This window comes from Pistacia vera, unplaced genomic scaffold, assembly GCF_008641045.1.
Source record: "Pistacia vera cultivar Batoury unplaced genomic scaffold, PisVer_v2 Contig117, whole genome shotgun sequence".
NCBI classification, from domain to species: Eukaryota; Viridiplantae; Streptophyta; class Magnoliopsida; order Sapindales; family Anacardiaceae; genus Pistacia; species Pistacia vera.
The window spans coordinates 2,593,992-2,609,306 of NW_022195215.1; the positions used below are offsets into that span (position 1 = coordinate 2,593,992).

At 35.0% G+C, this 15,315-nt stretch overlaps 3 protein-coding genes across 3 annotated transcripts; 2 read left to right on the forward strand and 1 right to left on the reverse strand.

Annotated features, from left to right (window-relative positions):
- Positions 1 to 103: 103 nt before the first annotated feature.
- On the reverse strand, positions 104 to 2,777 carry LOC116107501. Its single transcript, XM_031393773.1, has 5 exons — positions 2,400 to 2,777; positions 1,365 to 2,070; positions 1,038 to 1,275; positions 438 to 500; positions 104 to 360 (listed from the first exon to the last, which is right to left on the reverse strand). The coding sequence occupies exons 1-5, from the start codon at positions 2,761 to 2,763 to the stop codon at positions 298 to 300; spliced, it is 1,434 nt and encodes a 477-aa protein (XP_031249633.1). The 5' UTR covers positions 2,764 to 2,777; the 3' UTR covers positions 104 to 297.
- Positions 2,778 to 3,831: 1,054 nt separating this feature from the next.
- On the forward strand, positions 3,832 to 6,859 carry LOC116107634 (probable beta-D-xylosidase 5). The gene is made up of 7 exons (XM_031393929.1): positions 3,832 to 4,239; positions 4,349 to 4,654; positions 4,746 to 4,915; positions 5,003 to 5,103; positions 5,206 to 5,547; positions 5,646 to 6,059; positions 6,153 to 6,859. Exons 1-7 carry the CDS (start codon positions 3,949 to 3,951, stop codon positions 6,755 to 6,757), a joined length of 2,229 nt encoding a protein of 742 aa, XP_031249789.1. The 5' UTR covers positions 3,832 to 3,948; the 3' UTR covers positions 6,758 to 6,859.
- Positions 6,860 to 9,772: 2,913 nt separating this feature from the next.
- Positions 9,773 to 13,278, forward strand: LOC116106781 (probable beta-D-xylosidase 2). Its single transcript, XM_031393106.1, has 7 exons — positions 9,773 to 10,189; positions 10,272 to 10,577; positions 10,654 to 10,823; positions 10,929 to 11,029; positions 11,444 to 11,785; positions 12,142 to 12,555; positions 12,668 to 13,278. Exons 1-7 carry the CDS (start codon positions 9,773 to 9,775, stop codon positions 13,276 to 13,278), a joined length of 2,361 nt encoding a protein of 786 aa, XP_031248966.1.
- The last annotated feature ends 2,037 nt before the right edge of the window (positions 13,279 to 15,315 follow it).

Here is a 15,315-nt window from a genome sequence, read left to right on the forward strand (position 1 = left end):
GTTTCAACTTTCAACCTGGGATGGTGAATGGTTATGGGATTTTGATCTGATTAGAACATAAGATCTGAAATTTCGGAATTGGATCCAAAACTTCTCACAGCTAGTATTAAGTACAAAACACCAAGGATCTGTAATTTCTTACAAACTCAAAGGATTAAAAGAAGTGAAAGATAGGCAATATTATACTTTCTTAATGATTCAAAACAACTGTACAACTAGAATGCAGGTTTATGAAACCAATTACAAAAATCTACAGCACTGAGAAATGACATCAAATGTGTGGTATATATGTAAATGTCATCTCTTGGCGTTTTTATTCTTGCTGCCAGTTTTCTTTTTCGACTTCTTAATGCCGCTCTCCTACAAAAACCGAATGTCATGACTAATAAGTGAAGAGAGAACCAAAATGCCAACATTAAATGTTTTTTGACATGTACCTTTCTATATTGTCTATAAGCAAATTGCCCTGTCAACTCCTGCCCACTTCTGGAGATGTAAACCTGCAGAGAATTATAATAGAATGTAAATAATTAGGTGCAGATGAAATATGTGCAGTTTAAATAATAAGAAACTATAAACACATAGCTAGCCAAGTAGAAAGGAACAGGCGAAGCAGTAGCTTTGGCGGCAAATAGCTAGCCAAGTATACTTAAGAAAACCTTTAAAAAAAAAAATTAGTACCACTAGTGACAGCTGCAACCGTGTCTTGCTATTACCAGATTTCATGTTTACCAGATTCTAATTAAATTCATGGTCCCATTCCCAGGATATATTATACATATGGGGGCACCACCATGATACTGAAAGACAAAGATAGAAACCAACGACTATGGCTATCTAAATGCTTTCCTCCCTTCTAAAGTTAGGAGTACTGATGACACAATACATGTATCAACACGTTGTTTTTTAGATAATTTCAGGGTTAGTGACATGAGCCATTAGTAGCCATACATAACGAATCGAGCTATAGAACTTCTACACCACCTATGTACTTTTATCGAGTAAAGAAATTTTTTTACTAAAATAATTCAACTTACCTTCCTTCCCTCTGGTGAAGTATACCAATGGCCGGCTGATTGACCATTTGCATGAACTCTTCTTTTGCCAGCATCCTTTGGAATTGCACTGCCTTTTGGGTCCACCCAGCCTTCAGAAGCATGCAAATCTTGAGTATTTGGTTGTCCTGATTTTTTTCTTCCCCTAGTTGAGCTTTTATTATTTATAATTTTCTGAGTTCCTTTCTGTTTAGAAGCTTCTCCGTTGCTAAATTGGCTCCTGATACAAATACAAGTTCACTATAAATGTGATAATACATATGAAGTTGTTCGCAAGTAATTTAAGCAAACGGAATGCAAAGAAGTTACATATAATCAATAACCGATGCGCAAGGCTGCTGATTTCCTCTCTTTGCAACAATGCCTAGTGGGGAAAAGTTTGGCAAGCGACTCCGGACCAATTTCTGAATCCTTGGGTCATCGTGGAAAAAGTAATGATGAGAAGGAGGAAGAGGATCGGATGAATCCCAGCACTGCTCAAAGTTTCCACAGCTGTTCGTATATGTGTAAGGCCCTTTATTGTTACCTACACACGCATCATCCGAAGCTGTACCCTTATCCTTGGCAGATTGGAAATATTCTTGACAGAACTCATCCAGAACAGGTGTTGGAATTTGAGAGCTCTTCGTTGGACATAAGTCCTTCCATAAATCCTCATTGTGATGCATATCCAGTGGCCTTGTTTTCTTTTGTTCGCTTGCAGAACATGCTGCTTCCTTTGAGGATGAATTAATTCTACGAGCTCCTTTGCTTACATCTTTGCTGATAGAAGGCTGATCAGTATCTAACTCGGAATCAGAATCAAGCAACTGAAACTTCCGAAGAGGACTAATAGTTAACTTTGGAAACATCCATCCATTCTGGTTTGTAGCCAAACTTGCAGAAGAGGGTGCATCAGAACCTTGTTCCCTTTTCCCGGACTTTCTCAATGGTTGTGTGGTAAAAACTCCATGTCCACGCAACGGGATCTTCGAACTGCTACACACAGACTGATGTTGTGCTGATGGATGCCGATCTGTTCTTGAATACAATTGATTAGGTAAACATCCATAAAAAAATTAATGAAGTATTAGCATTAAATTAACATTTTAAATCATACCAGGGAAGGGATACATATATCAAACCAAAAAGAAAACAGACATCCAACAAAAGAAACCCACTAAAAAAATTATATCAAAGATTTCTATCCTGCAACCACAAAATGAATTAAAGAAAACACTACTTTATAGTCCAAGCAAAACCTTCATTTGCACAGATACATACCGATCACAATACTGCATTGATCAAACAACCGATTAAAACTTAAAACCCACTTCAATAAATGACTAATTAAAATTTATTTACCTCTAATTAGCAAATCTTCCTCCTGTGAAGAGAACTCTTCAATCTCATCATCACCATTGACACCACAACTCCGCCGCTCAACTTCTTGCTTCTTCTCTGAAAGCGGCGGCACTATCTGGTTTGTGGGTCCGGCTCCGAAACCCCGTCTAAGGCGCTTCAGCACTCGGGTCGTTTCAGGTTCGGGTTCAGGATCCGAGTCCATGACTTCCGCCTGCTCGAGAGTGTCGATATTGTCCCCAAGAACGCCGGCATGGGTAGAGGGAGCTTGAGGAGATGGATCGATGGGTCGGATGGCGATTGGAGAATCCAATTGGGTATCCAAATCGAGCCCCAGAGAGAACGACGGTGGTTCAAAATTCGCCATCGTAATTTGCGCGCACAGAGATGGAGTAAGTGAGATTTGATTTTATTTCATATTTAATTTTGCGCCAAAACCCGAAATTTTTGGGCAGGTGGGCCTTTGGGCTTCCATTTGAAAAGCCCGATCCATGTTTTAAAAATTGATGAATTATAATTTGTTTATTATTTATAAAAAAAAATTACAAAATGTAAAATATATATAATATTTTTTTATTAAAGACTTATATACAATCTGTTTGAACTAATTTACACACACTTCAACTAATTCTCGGAGGAAACTAGCATAGCAATCCATAGTCACAATCCCTCACTTAAATCGTGGATGGTAGTTAAATATATTGAAAGAATAAATATTCAGAGTCTTGATGAGTTAATATTTTAGAAAATGTATCTTCTTTACTTCTTTGTAAATAAGTGTATCAATATAATTAATAATGATATATATCGTACTATCAATATTATAATTTGGTAATTATTTACCCAAAAGTTTGATTTTTAAGAGTAGATTATGGAGATTATAAATATTAAATAGGGAAAAAACAAATCATTAAGTATTTCAAGGGATAATAATATAATATTCTTTGGTATTAATGAAGAAATACTTAAATTAAACAAGAAGTTATTAATGATATTTAATGAGTCCTTTAATCAAGAGATGTATAAGGCAATTGCCTAATTAAGGAACTTAAATGGGCATTAGTATTAATGCTTTAATGCTGATGATTATATATATATATATATATATACACACACTTAATTATCTAATCATTTTAATTACTAGCATTAATTAATCAAATATAATTTTCAAATACTTTACTACATTTACCATAACGTTATATGAAATGGTTGGAACTGTTATTATTAACTTGTTTTGATCATCTACCTATTCATACATATAGATTGTTATTATGATCTTGCAAACATGATAATTTTAGTAATGTTTTTGTTGCAGGAAACTAATGGTTTATTTAGATTGAAGATAACAAGAAGTTCTTCAAATTTACTTATAAATTACGATCCAACTCTTAGCTTCTTCATTAATTCATTCATAGAAACTGAAGCAGCAATGGCGGAGTTTCAGAGTTTTCTTCTACGTACTTGTATCTCATTTGCTTTTCTTTTTGCTCTCACTAGCAGCAACTCCACCTTTGTCTGTGATCCTGCCCGTTTTGCTGAGCTTAAACTGGAGATGTCCACCTTCGCCTTCTGCGATAAATCGCTTCCCTTCGCCGTGAGGGTGAAGGATTTGGTGGATCAAATGACACTTGAGGAAAAGGTGCAACAACTTGGAAATCTTGCTTCTGGTGTGCCCAGGATAGGGTTGCCCAGTTATCAGTGGTGGTCTGAGGCATTACACGGGGTTTCCGACGTCGGTCCTGGCACATTTTTTGACAGTGTTGTTCCTGGAGCAACAAGCTTTCCCACTGTTATTCTTACAACAGCTTCGTTCAATGAGTCATTGTGGAAAACGATTGGACAGGTAATAACTAATTAGATACAATTCATGCTGACTTTTTCGTATTTAATACTTTTTTTTTTTGGAAGAATTTTCGATTTAATAGATAAAGTTTTTCTTCATTGTTGTTTAGGCTGTTTCAACCGAAGCAAGAGCCATGTACAATCTAGGGCGAGCTGGATTAACATATTGGAGTCCAACCATTAACGTAGTGAGGGATCCAAGATGGGGAAGAACCATAGAAACACCCGGTGAAGATCCTTTCATTGTTGGTAAATATGCTGCAACATATGTTAGAGGCCTACAGGATGTTGATGGATTTGAAAAATCAAAGGATTCAAACTCTAGACCTCTAAAAGTTTCTTCATGTTGCAAGCACTATACTGCCTATGATGTTGACAATTGGAAAGGTGTTGATCGTCTCCATTTCGATGCAAGGGTAAAATTTACAGAGAACAAAATAACTAAACTCTCTACATGTTAGACAACTTCGAAAAGCTTTTTCTAAATTATAATTTTCAATTTTGCAGGTGACTGAACAAGATATGGAAGAAACATTCCAACGACCATTCGAAATGTGTGTTAAAGAAGGTGATGCTAGTAGTGTTATGTGCTCATATAACCGTGTTAATGGCATACCTACTTGTGCTGACCCCAAACTTTTGAATCAAACCCTTAGAGGAGAATGGGATCTTCATGGGTAAAAGCTACTAAGAATTGATTAATATATTCATCACTTCAATTACTAGATTATTATTGATATCTTATGAAACTATTAATTCTTCAGATACATAGTCTCGGACTGTGATTCGATAGAAGTTATGGTTGATGACCACAAATTTCTTGGTGACACAAATGAGGATGCTGTTGCTCGAACACTAAAAGCTGGTAATTGATCAATTATTATATAAGAAAAATGATATCTTCCGACGACGTCTGTTCCAACGTTCTTAAGATTTAATGAAATTCATGGTTTGTATATGGATTTAGGTTTGAATTTGGACTGTGGTGTCTACTACACCAACTTCACTGCAAATTCTGTTCAACAAGGGAAGGTCAGGGAAGGAGATATAGACAAGTCATTGAAGTACTTGTACACAGTACTAATGAGGCTCGGCTTCTTCGATGGAAACAATAAATACGAATCTCTGGGAAAGAATGATGTGTGTTCTCCTCAAAACATTGAGTTAGCTACAGAAGCAGCAAGAGAAGGAATTGTTCTTCTAAAGAATGATGAACATACTTTGCCTCTGAACTCATCTAACTTCAAAACCCTAGCTGTCGTCGGGCCACATGCCAACGCTACAAAGGCCATGGTTGGGAATTATGCAGGTATGCAAATAAGATTTGAGATTGCAAGTAATTAACCAAATTGATTCTATATATTTTTTTTTTAAACTTATTTTCTTGAAATTTTATTTTTGTTAAAGGTATTCCATGTCGGTACACTTCTCCTATTGGTGGATTTTCTGCATATGCAAACGTGAGTTACTCAATGGGATGCGGCGATATTGCTTGCAAAAATGATAGCTTAATATTCCCAGCTGTGCAGACCGCAATGAATGCTGATGCTACCATAATTTTGGTTGGCTTGGATTTATCTGTTGAGGCGGAGGGATTGGATAGAGAAAATCTCTTACTTCCAGGTTCACAAACTGAGCTTATCAACCAGGTCGCCGAAACAGCCAAAGGTCCTGTTGTTCTTGTGATCATGTCTGCAGGTGGTGTTGATATCTCATTTATTAAGAATAATACAAAAATCAAAGCGATCTTGTGGGCTGGTTATCCTGGAGAAGAAGGTGGTAAAGCCATTGCTGATATTGTCTTTGGAAAATACAATCCTGGTAAGTGTTAGTTTAGATTCTATTTTTTTTTCCCAAAGGCAACTCTACTATCAATTTAGTCAAGTTTCATAACAAATATTTGGTTGTTTGCAGGTGGAAGATTACCTGTTACCTGGTATGGAGCTGATTATGTCAACATGTTACCATTGACATCCATGACATTAAGGCCTGTTGACAGCTTACACTATCCGGGTCGAACATATAGATTTTTTGATGGCTTCACAGTGTATCCATTTGGATATGGCCTCAGCTACACCCAGTTCAAATATAATCTGACATATTCAACCAGCTCAATCTCCATAAAATTGGACAAATTTCAACACTGTCGCAACATAAACTACACTGATGGCATTCAGCCACCCCAATGCCCGGGGGTTCAAACAAACGATTTAGCATGTGATGAGACTATCAAATTTCAATTGGCAATTCAAAATATAGGTAATGTAGATGGTAGTGAGGTTGTCATAGTGTACTCGAAGCCACCGAGGGGCATTACGAGAACTCATTTCAAGCAAGTGATTGGATTCCAGAGGGTTTTTGTGGAAGCAGGACAAAGTGAGAAGGTCACCTTCAAGTTTAATGCTTGCGAGAGCTTAAAAATTGTGGATTACGCTGCAAATAGTCTCCTTCCATCTGGCGAACACAGCATTATATTTGGTGATAGTGGAGTCTCTGTCCCTCTTAACGTCATATATTGATTTCCCTCATTGGCAAAAGGAAAATTATATTAAATAGAATAAATAGAAGCTTGTATTTATAGAAGCTTTAATCAGTTGTATCACTTGTAAAGTTGTACTATTCTGCTGAGAGTAACAAAAACAAACAATTGTCCATTTGATCTTTATTGTTTGTCATTTTTATCTATACGCCTTTGGTAATTGGTTAAGGCAATCTCTAAAACGGCTTTCAATAAAAGATTGTGAGAAATTGCAGGTTTTGTTTTGTGAAACTGAAGATCACTGTAGTACCTGTGCTTTTCTTCTGAGAAATTGTAAAATTGATTGAACTAACTATCCTCTGCTGTAAAAACAATGCTAAAGAGATAAAGGACGAGCAGGGTATAAGATTGCCGATATCCCTTGTGTAGAAATAGACAATGGATTCATTTTCGATGCAGAGGAGGAAGAATGAGCTTTTATTTAATCTCAGAAACAAGTATATCAGGCCGGTAAATTTTACCACTGGTAACGAGTCTTCTACCTTCACTTTTCAAGGAGTTTGTTAATCATATGAAGGAAGCAACTGAAATGGGAAATATAATCCAACAGTACTGCCATTACATGTGTGCAATGCTCTAGAGATTAAAGGTCTGAAATATAATTCATGTCGATTTGCATGCAAAATACTGAACTACTTAAATCATTTCACCAGATTACACCAATTATGATGGTTGATCAAGTACTTATCCTTCATGTATTGCTAGTGGAGAGGCCAAAGATAGTGCTATTTTCAGCCTCTGCTTGTATTGTGTATTTTCCAGATTAGAGTGATTTAGTTTATAGTTTTCATTTTTCCAGATTTGAGCAAGAGTTTTGCTATGATCTGTGATTCAAGCACCTAAAACTGAGCACTGAAGAAGACTACTATGATCTGTTAACGTTATGTTATCAAAAATCATATATAATATTATAAAGTCAAATAGCATACTATATTCTAAAGGATTAGTGATGAAATATGGAATGCTGGAATCAAGCCATGATGAAATGTTGGAATCAAGGCTCAATCACATCCAATCTCAATTACACAAATCACTCCTAGAATCTTTCTAATCACATTCAATCACATAATTGTATTTCCTTGTATTTACAATTTTGTATGAATAGGACTATGTACAAAGTGTATTACACAATACAAATATAAAGGAAAATACTTACTGCAATTCTTTCTCTTTCTTGGCAATCTCTAGCAGTGTCTTCCTGCTTCTCTTTCTTATTCTTCAAACTTTGACAATTAGGATTCTCTCATGATATGAGGTTTTACTAGAACAAAATACATTGTTATGTGCTGGTTAATAAAAAAAATAAAAATATAAAATAAATTTTAACAACGAATGCTTATAAACATACGTGTCATTAGATCTTTAAAAACTCAAGAGCTCAGACCAAGAGATCGATACTAATTCATTTTAGAATTATAAAATCATCTTCAAATGACTCTTTATATGATCCAAACTCTTTATTATTTAAATATAAATTAAAAAGTGAGTTTGACTCTTTACACCTAGAGAGTTAAATTTCACTCTTTATCCTAATTTTAATTAATAAATTACAAGTTTTTATGCATTTTATATATTAATTTTCTCTCATATTATTAATTACAGTTTGACTTTCCACATCTAAAGAGTCTATTGGATTTGAATAAAAATTTTGTTCTTTATATTTAGAAATTAATAAAGATGTTTTTATTTATACGAAATATGCTCTTTAAAATAAAAAGTACTACTACAAATGCTCTAATACATTATGAGTATCGGATAATAACATATATATACACAATAGACTGTAGACATGTCATTATTTGTTTCTTATTTTTTACCAACTGACATTGGTGTATGTCCAAATTGATTGAACTAAAATATACGATTCTCACAACAATAATTATCTCTTTACGCGGTGATAACAACAATAATTTTTTTCTTCAAGTATACATAAAATATTATCGACTTTGATGATAAAAAACTTATTTTAATATTCATCTTTCATAATGTATATTTTATCACTCAATAATTCTTTTGTTATCATTCACTGGAAAATCCGTGGTGGTAAAAAAATAGACAATGGTTTTCAATTTTAAAATAAACAAGTACGTTTGATGAGAAAACAAAAAAGGGTTATGTTGTAAAGAAATGGTTCCTATTTTTTGTTTTTACAACCGAGGTGTTTGAGTCAGATTACGCGCACCTCAACCGATCTTCAAGTGATCACTTTGTGGGACTCCCACTTTGTATAACTCAAACACAAAACCTTGGGTTACACACCCATTCGACTGAAGACTAGTGTGGTTCATGGTTCCTATTTTTCTATACTACAACAAATAAGAGAGTTTTTGGTACTTGAGATGAGTTTTTTGTACTAAAAATAAAAAAAAAATAAAAGAGAGAAATCTAATTAAAGCCTATTATTAGGAGAGTAAAGGTAAATATAATTTAGTAATTTAATTCTTTGCTTTTCAATAAAATTATGATGCATTATTGAGCAACGATTCTGCTATCCCCATTCAATATAATTACCTATTTTTTATGCACATGAATTTATTTGTATTAAAAGAGGCAATTTCTTTTTATGCAAACGAAATCTTTGTACTAAAAGAGGCAATTATTATGCTGACGAATTCTTGGTATTAAACGAGGTGAGAAAAAGTGACTGTATATAAAGTGTTTAAGATGTGAGAGAAAAATGATTTTTTCTTAATTAAGAACTTAATTATAGTTAATCACTCCAAGATTTTGTTAATTAATTTGAGATGTCAGATTTGATCTCGATCACTCAATATGATAAAACGATACAACAATAGAGTACAGTTGCACTTGACAGTTGTGATTTTGTTTAGTAAGAACCAAATGCAAAAATTGGATGGTTTACAGTGATTAAATCAGGTGCAAATTTTAAATAAGAAAATGACGCAGGTCGATCATTGCTTAACATTAACACAAGAACTCCAAGAGTAAATCAATTTATTAGCTTTTGGTTTTTTTAATCTTCTCAAACAAAGCCATGGCTAAATTTCTCGGTTTTATTCTGCTCATAATCAGTCTCTCAATTGCTTTTCTTGTCAATCCTAGCCGTAGCAACTATACCTATGTATGCGATCATGCAAATTTTGCTGAACTTAAGTTGCAAATGTCAAGCTTTTCTTTCTGTGATTCATCGCTTCCTTATGCGGTGAGGGTGAAGGATTTGGTGAGCCGTATGACACTTGCTGAAAAAGTGAAACAGCTGGGACCTATGGCTACCGGCGTGCCACGGTTGGGGCTGCTCCCATACAACTTGGGGTCGGAAGGTCTACATGGCTTGTCTAATTTCTCTCCCACCACAGTTTTTGACAGTGTTGTTCCATCAGCAACAATGTTTCCCACTGTTATACTCACAACAGCTTCATTCAATGAATCACTGTGGAAAAAGATTGGCGAGGTAATTACACTAATATTCTTATTGAAGAAAACGTCACTTCAAAGTTATTAATATTAAGTTAAACATTTTTCATTTTTTGTAGGCAATCTCAACAGAAGCGAGAGCCATGTACAATCTAGGGCGGATAGGATTAACATTTTGGAGTCCAAATGTTAACATAGTAAGGGATCCAAGATGGGGAAGAATTATGGAAACATCAGGTGAAGATCCTTTTGTTATTGGCACATATGCTGTAAACTATGTTAGAGGCCTACAGGATGTGAAGGGACACAAAAAGTATACGGATTTGAACTCAAGACCTTTAAAAGTTTCTTCATGTTGCAAGCACTATGTTGCCTATGACCTTGAAAATTGGAAGGGAGGTGATCGTTTAAATTTTGATTCAAGGGTAAGCAACTGGAGGAAAATCAAATCGATTTAACTTGGAATATTTCTTTTTTCTTACAATTGATTCATTGTTGAAGGTGAGAGAGCAAGATATGGTGGAGACATTTCAACGGCCATTCGAAATGTGTGTTAAAGAAGGTGATGCTAGCAGTATTATGTGCTCTTATAATAGTGTCAATGGCACACCTTCTTGTGCAGACCCTAAACTTCTGAATCAAACCGTTAGAGGAAAATGGGATCTTCATGGGTACAAAATTAAGATCATATATACACTCATGATAAATATATTCTTCCTCAAGATGTTTCCTTTGACTGGATTCATTTCTTAACTACTATTTTTTTTTTTCTTCAGATATATAGTTTCGGATTGTTTTGCACTAAAAGCTATGGTTGACAACCACAAATTTCTTAATGACACTAAAGAGGATGCTATTGCACAAGCACGAGAAGCAGGTTATGAATTTATTATGTGCTTTAAATATTAAGTTGATGGGTAGAACTCACTCTCAAAAGATAACTCAAAGGATAGAGAGTCTAATCACATATATACATCATAACAGTCCACTAACTTGACGATGTGGGACAAATTCAACTTCAATACTCTCCCTCATGCTTGGCGTACAATGCTAAGTCCAAACCCATCATCGTCTCGAATAACGTGATTCTAATTCCAAAAAGTAGCTTGGATAGAACTCACTCTCACAAGCTAATCAAGGGAGAAGAGAGTCCAACCATATATATATACCATATCATTCTACTAACTTAGTGATGTGGAACAAATTTAACTTCAATACACCCTACAATGTTTTCAGAAAGAATTTTGGGATTAATGGTTTATTGAATATTTATTTTTTAATGTTTATTTAGGTGTAGATGTGGAATGTGGTACGTACTACACCAGCTTCACAATAAATGCAGTGCAACAAGGGAAGGTCAAAGAGGAAGATATAGACAAATCATTGAATTACATGTATACAGTGCTAATGAGGCTAGGCTTTTTCGATGGAAGTCCTCAATATAAATTTCTTGGGAGGGCTGATATGTGCTCTCCCGAAAACATTGAGTTAGCCAAAGAAGCGGCCAAAGAGGGAATTGTTCTTTTGAAGAATGATAACCACACTTTGCCTTTGAACTCTGTTAAGTTCAAGACCCTAGCTTTGGTTGGGCCACATGCCAATGCTACAGATGCCATGCTTGGAAATTATGCAGGTATATGTCCAATTAATACATAATTAATTATATCTATTTGTATCAACTTAACCTTTTTGGAACCACCGTTTGGTGATCCAACGGTCAATTAAGATTTTTGGGTGTATTAATGTTTTGAGTTCGAACCACCTAAGTCATTAATACGGATGACCATTGAGAAGATATATCCGACTGTCAACTTTAAAGTCCTAAATGATTAGTTGAGATGTGCACAAACTAGTTCGGATATTCTCGGTTATCCAAAAAAAAAAAAAAAAAAAAACTTAACATTTTTGGAGTTATCTCCTAATTAAATTTAAAAATTTCAACTATTCTTTTATCAATATATTTTCTCAAAATCGTGTCACATGTTATAGGTTATCCGTGTCAATACACCTCTCCTATTGCTGGCTTCTCCGCTTATGCAAACGTGACTTACCGAAAGGGATGTCGTCATATTTCTTGCAAGAATGGTAGCTTAATATTCCCAGCCGTAGAGGCTTCGAAGACTGCGGATGCTACCATAATTCTAGCTGGCTTGGGCTTATCTATCGAGGACGAGAAATTGGATAGAGAAAATCTCCTACTTCCAGGTTACCAAACTGAGCTTATCAATCAAGTAGCTCAAGTTTCCAAAGGTCCAGTTATTCTTGTAATCATGTCCGCAGGAGGTGTGGATATCTCATTTGCTAAGAATAATACAAATATTAAAGCCATCTTATGGGCTGGCTATCCTGGACAGGATGGTGGTCAAGCCATTGCAGATGTTGTCTTTGGCAAATACAATCCTGGTAACCCTTTTTTTGATTTTTTTTTTTTCTCCAAAGGCAATCCATATAAGCTAGTCAGTGTTATTATATGCATACAATTTTTGCTTAACAAATATTGATTGATTTATATCAGGCGGAAGATTGCCTATTACATGGTATGAAGCTGATTATGTCAACAAGCTACCAGTGACTTCCATGCCATTGAGACCTATTCCCAACTTAGGCTATCCGGGTCGAACATATAAATTTTTCGACGGCTCAACAGTGTATCCATTTGGATATGGTCTCAGCTACACACAGTTCAAATATAATATAACATCTTCAAACAGCTCACTCTCCATAAAATTGGATAAATTTCAACCCTGTCTTAACATAAACTACATTAATGGCACCCAAAAACCTCAATGCCCTGCAACTCTCGTAGACGATTTGAAGTGTGAAGAATTTATTCAGTTTCAAATGGAAGTTCAAAATGTCGGTAATGTCGATGGCAGTGAGGTAATCTTGGTATACTCCAAGCCACCAAATGGCATTGCTGGAACTCATATCAAGCAAGTGATTGGTTTTCAAAGGGTTTTTGTTGAAGCAGGACAGACTAAGATGGTTTACTTTGCGTTTAATGCTTGTAAGAGCTTAAGAATTGTGGACAACGCTGCAAATATTCTCCTACCATCTGGTCAACACACCATTATTGTTGGTCACAGTGGACTTTCATTTCCCTTTAATGTCAACTTCAGTCATTAGAGGGCGTGCAACAGAACTATTTTTCGCCTCTGCGGGAAAGATCACCTGTCATCTCCTTGATTGTAAGCTAGAAGAAGTTGCAATAGAGAAGAGATGGATCCCCTCTCAAAAGTTATTTCAGGGAATTTGTCGGGGTTGGGGGAAAATCAAATTCTAGAATTCAATTGGGGATGGAATGGGTTTTCTGATCCTTTCCCCGATATATGTTGATATTTATATATTATTAACGTCTTTGATGTAGAAAATGGGTTTCAGCAAAGCTTCCATTAATTAAATGTACTTGGATGAGTTCTCGCCCCTTTTTCTATTGCTTCAACTGAGTCTAACATTGCCATGTTTTGGGATCTCACTCGGATACAATTTACAGAAGGCCTTAGAAGGAGCGACAATTCCTCCTTTTGATAATAAATATATACAACAGTAATAAACAGTCTGTCATAAGTGATTTAGAATCATTAACAGTAGGCCGAGTATAATGCATATCTGAAATTAAAGAACCCAAATCAGATCCACTATTTTGTTGAGTTTTAAAGCAGCATATGAATCCATGAAAATGATGAATATAAGTAGAACATTTATAAACTCTAACAGTACACTAACGCTAACTAGAGTAATGCTACAGTCGCCGAAAGTAGTGCATCGAATGTATACATCAAATGACGTGACACAATCCTGACCGTCAGTTAATATTAAGTTATAATTAATTAATGGTCAGGATTACGTTACATCATGCGGTGCATACTTTCGATGCATTACTTTTGGTGGCTATATCATTTTCCCATTAACTAACAGCAGAGATATTTTTGTTATTTATGATATTTCATGGAGATTTTTGTTATTTGATTAAACTTTAGAGAGTCTAGAAAAACCCCTAATGAAAATGACTAAAATGCCACATAGGAGATTACGGATCCCATAGGCCATAACCCACCATTATTACGGTGAGTTAGGTATCTTATTTAAAGGACTGTAACTAAATCAGGGAAAAGTTAAATCCCCAAATCAAAATAAAGAAGAGTTGGGTTGGGGGAAAACTAAATCTTTAAATAAATAAGGAAGAGATGTGTTCAGTGACCCTCATCTTTTAAGTAAATTTAGAGAATCTGTTGAGGTTGGAGGATAAATCAAATACTATAACTGAACAGGGGAATGAATGTTTTGGGATCCTCACCTCCTTAATATATATTTAACATACTTGTTAATTCAACAAAAATTTCTGTCAACGTCTCAAACATTTTAAGTTGAATTTGGAAATATACTGATTTAGCAGATTGTGCATTTGAATTTTTGATGTATATTAATGATCCCAACTTCTATATATTCACGATCAATAACCTTCAGTCTTAACGATTGACACGTATTAATGCAGCGATTATCTTAGATGGAAACTTTTTTCTTGGACACTACCAAAAACTTTGATATCCAGTTTCTCCTGAATCACACATAAAATAAAGTTTTTTTGGAAATGGTAAATATGAATAAAATAAAGAAAAAATGTACAATATACAAGAGAGCACGCAAGCTCTAAAAAAAAAACAAAACAAAATCAGTCTGGTAAGTGCCAGATGGCTCTAAGCTGAGGAAGAATGTCATACTTAAAGGCTAAGTCGCAGGCTCGATCTCGAACTAAGGTGAAAATCTCACAAATGAAAACATGCCAAGTCTTACTCTCATGATTGAACACTCGCCAATTTCTCTTGAGAAATTGTTGGAAAGATCAAGCGTAACCATATTGGAGGATATAAGAGACAATGAACCTGACAAATTATTTGAACTCAAGTCAAAGGGAAGAAATCAAAATGTGTATTGAAATCTAGATATCAAATTGTTGCTGTCTTCTGTTAATTTGGGAATTGTTCCATAGATTTGATTATAAGAGAGATTTAGATATTGAAATCTAGAAGAAGAGTTCCAAAAGCTACTAGGAATTGTATCTCGAATTCCTGAGTTGGATATATCCAAAAAAGCTAGATACTTTTGGGAAAGAAGCCATGATGGAAACTGAGGCCCTAAATGACAAGAAGGCAAATATAACTC

Bases quoted from the DNA above. Each gene is read 5' to 3' on its own strand.
- LOC116107501 (XM_031393773.1), bottom strand. From the start codon at position 2,763: ATGGCGAATTTTGAACCACCGTCGTTCTCTCTGGGGCTCGATTTGGAT. The intron at 501-1,037 runs GTAAGTTGAATT...AATTCTCTGCAG, and splicing joins CTTCACCAGAGGGAAGGAAG to GTTTACATCTCCAGAAGTGG. The intron at 361-437 runs GTACATGTCAAA...CGGTTTTTGTAG, and splicing joins CTTATAGACAATATAGAAAG to GAGAGCGGCATTAAGAAGTC.
- LOC116107634 (XM_031393929.1), top strand. From the start codon at position 3,949: ATGTCCACCTTCGCCTTCTGCGATAAATCGCTTCCCTTCGCCGTGAGG. The intron at 5,104-5,205 runs GTAATTGATCAA...ATATGGATTTAG, and splicing joins TGCTCGAACACTAAAAGCTG to GTTTGAATTTGGACTGTGGT. The intron at 6,060-6,152 runs GTAAGTGTTAGT...GGTTGTTTGCAG, and splicing joins CTTTGGAAAATACAATCCTG to GTGGAAGATTACCTGTTACC.
- LOC116106781 (XM_031393106.1), top strand. From the start codon at position 9,773: ATGGCTAAATTTCTCGGTTTTATTCTGCTCATAATCAGTCTCTCAATT. The intron at 10,578-10,653 runs GTAAGCAACTGG...TCATTGTTGAAG, and splicing joins GTTTAAATTTTGATTCAAGG to GTGAGAGAGCAAGATATGGT. The intron at 11,030-11,443 runs GTTATGAATTTA...ATGTTTATTTAG, and splicing joins TGCACAAGCACGAGAAGCAG to GTGTAGATGTGGAATGTGGT.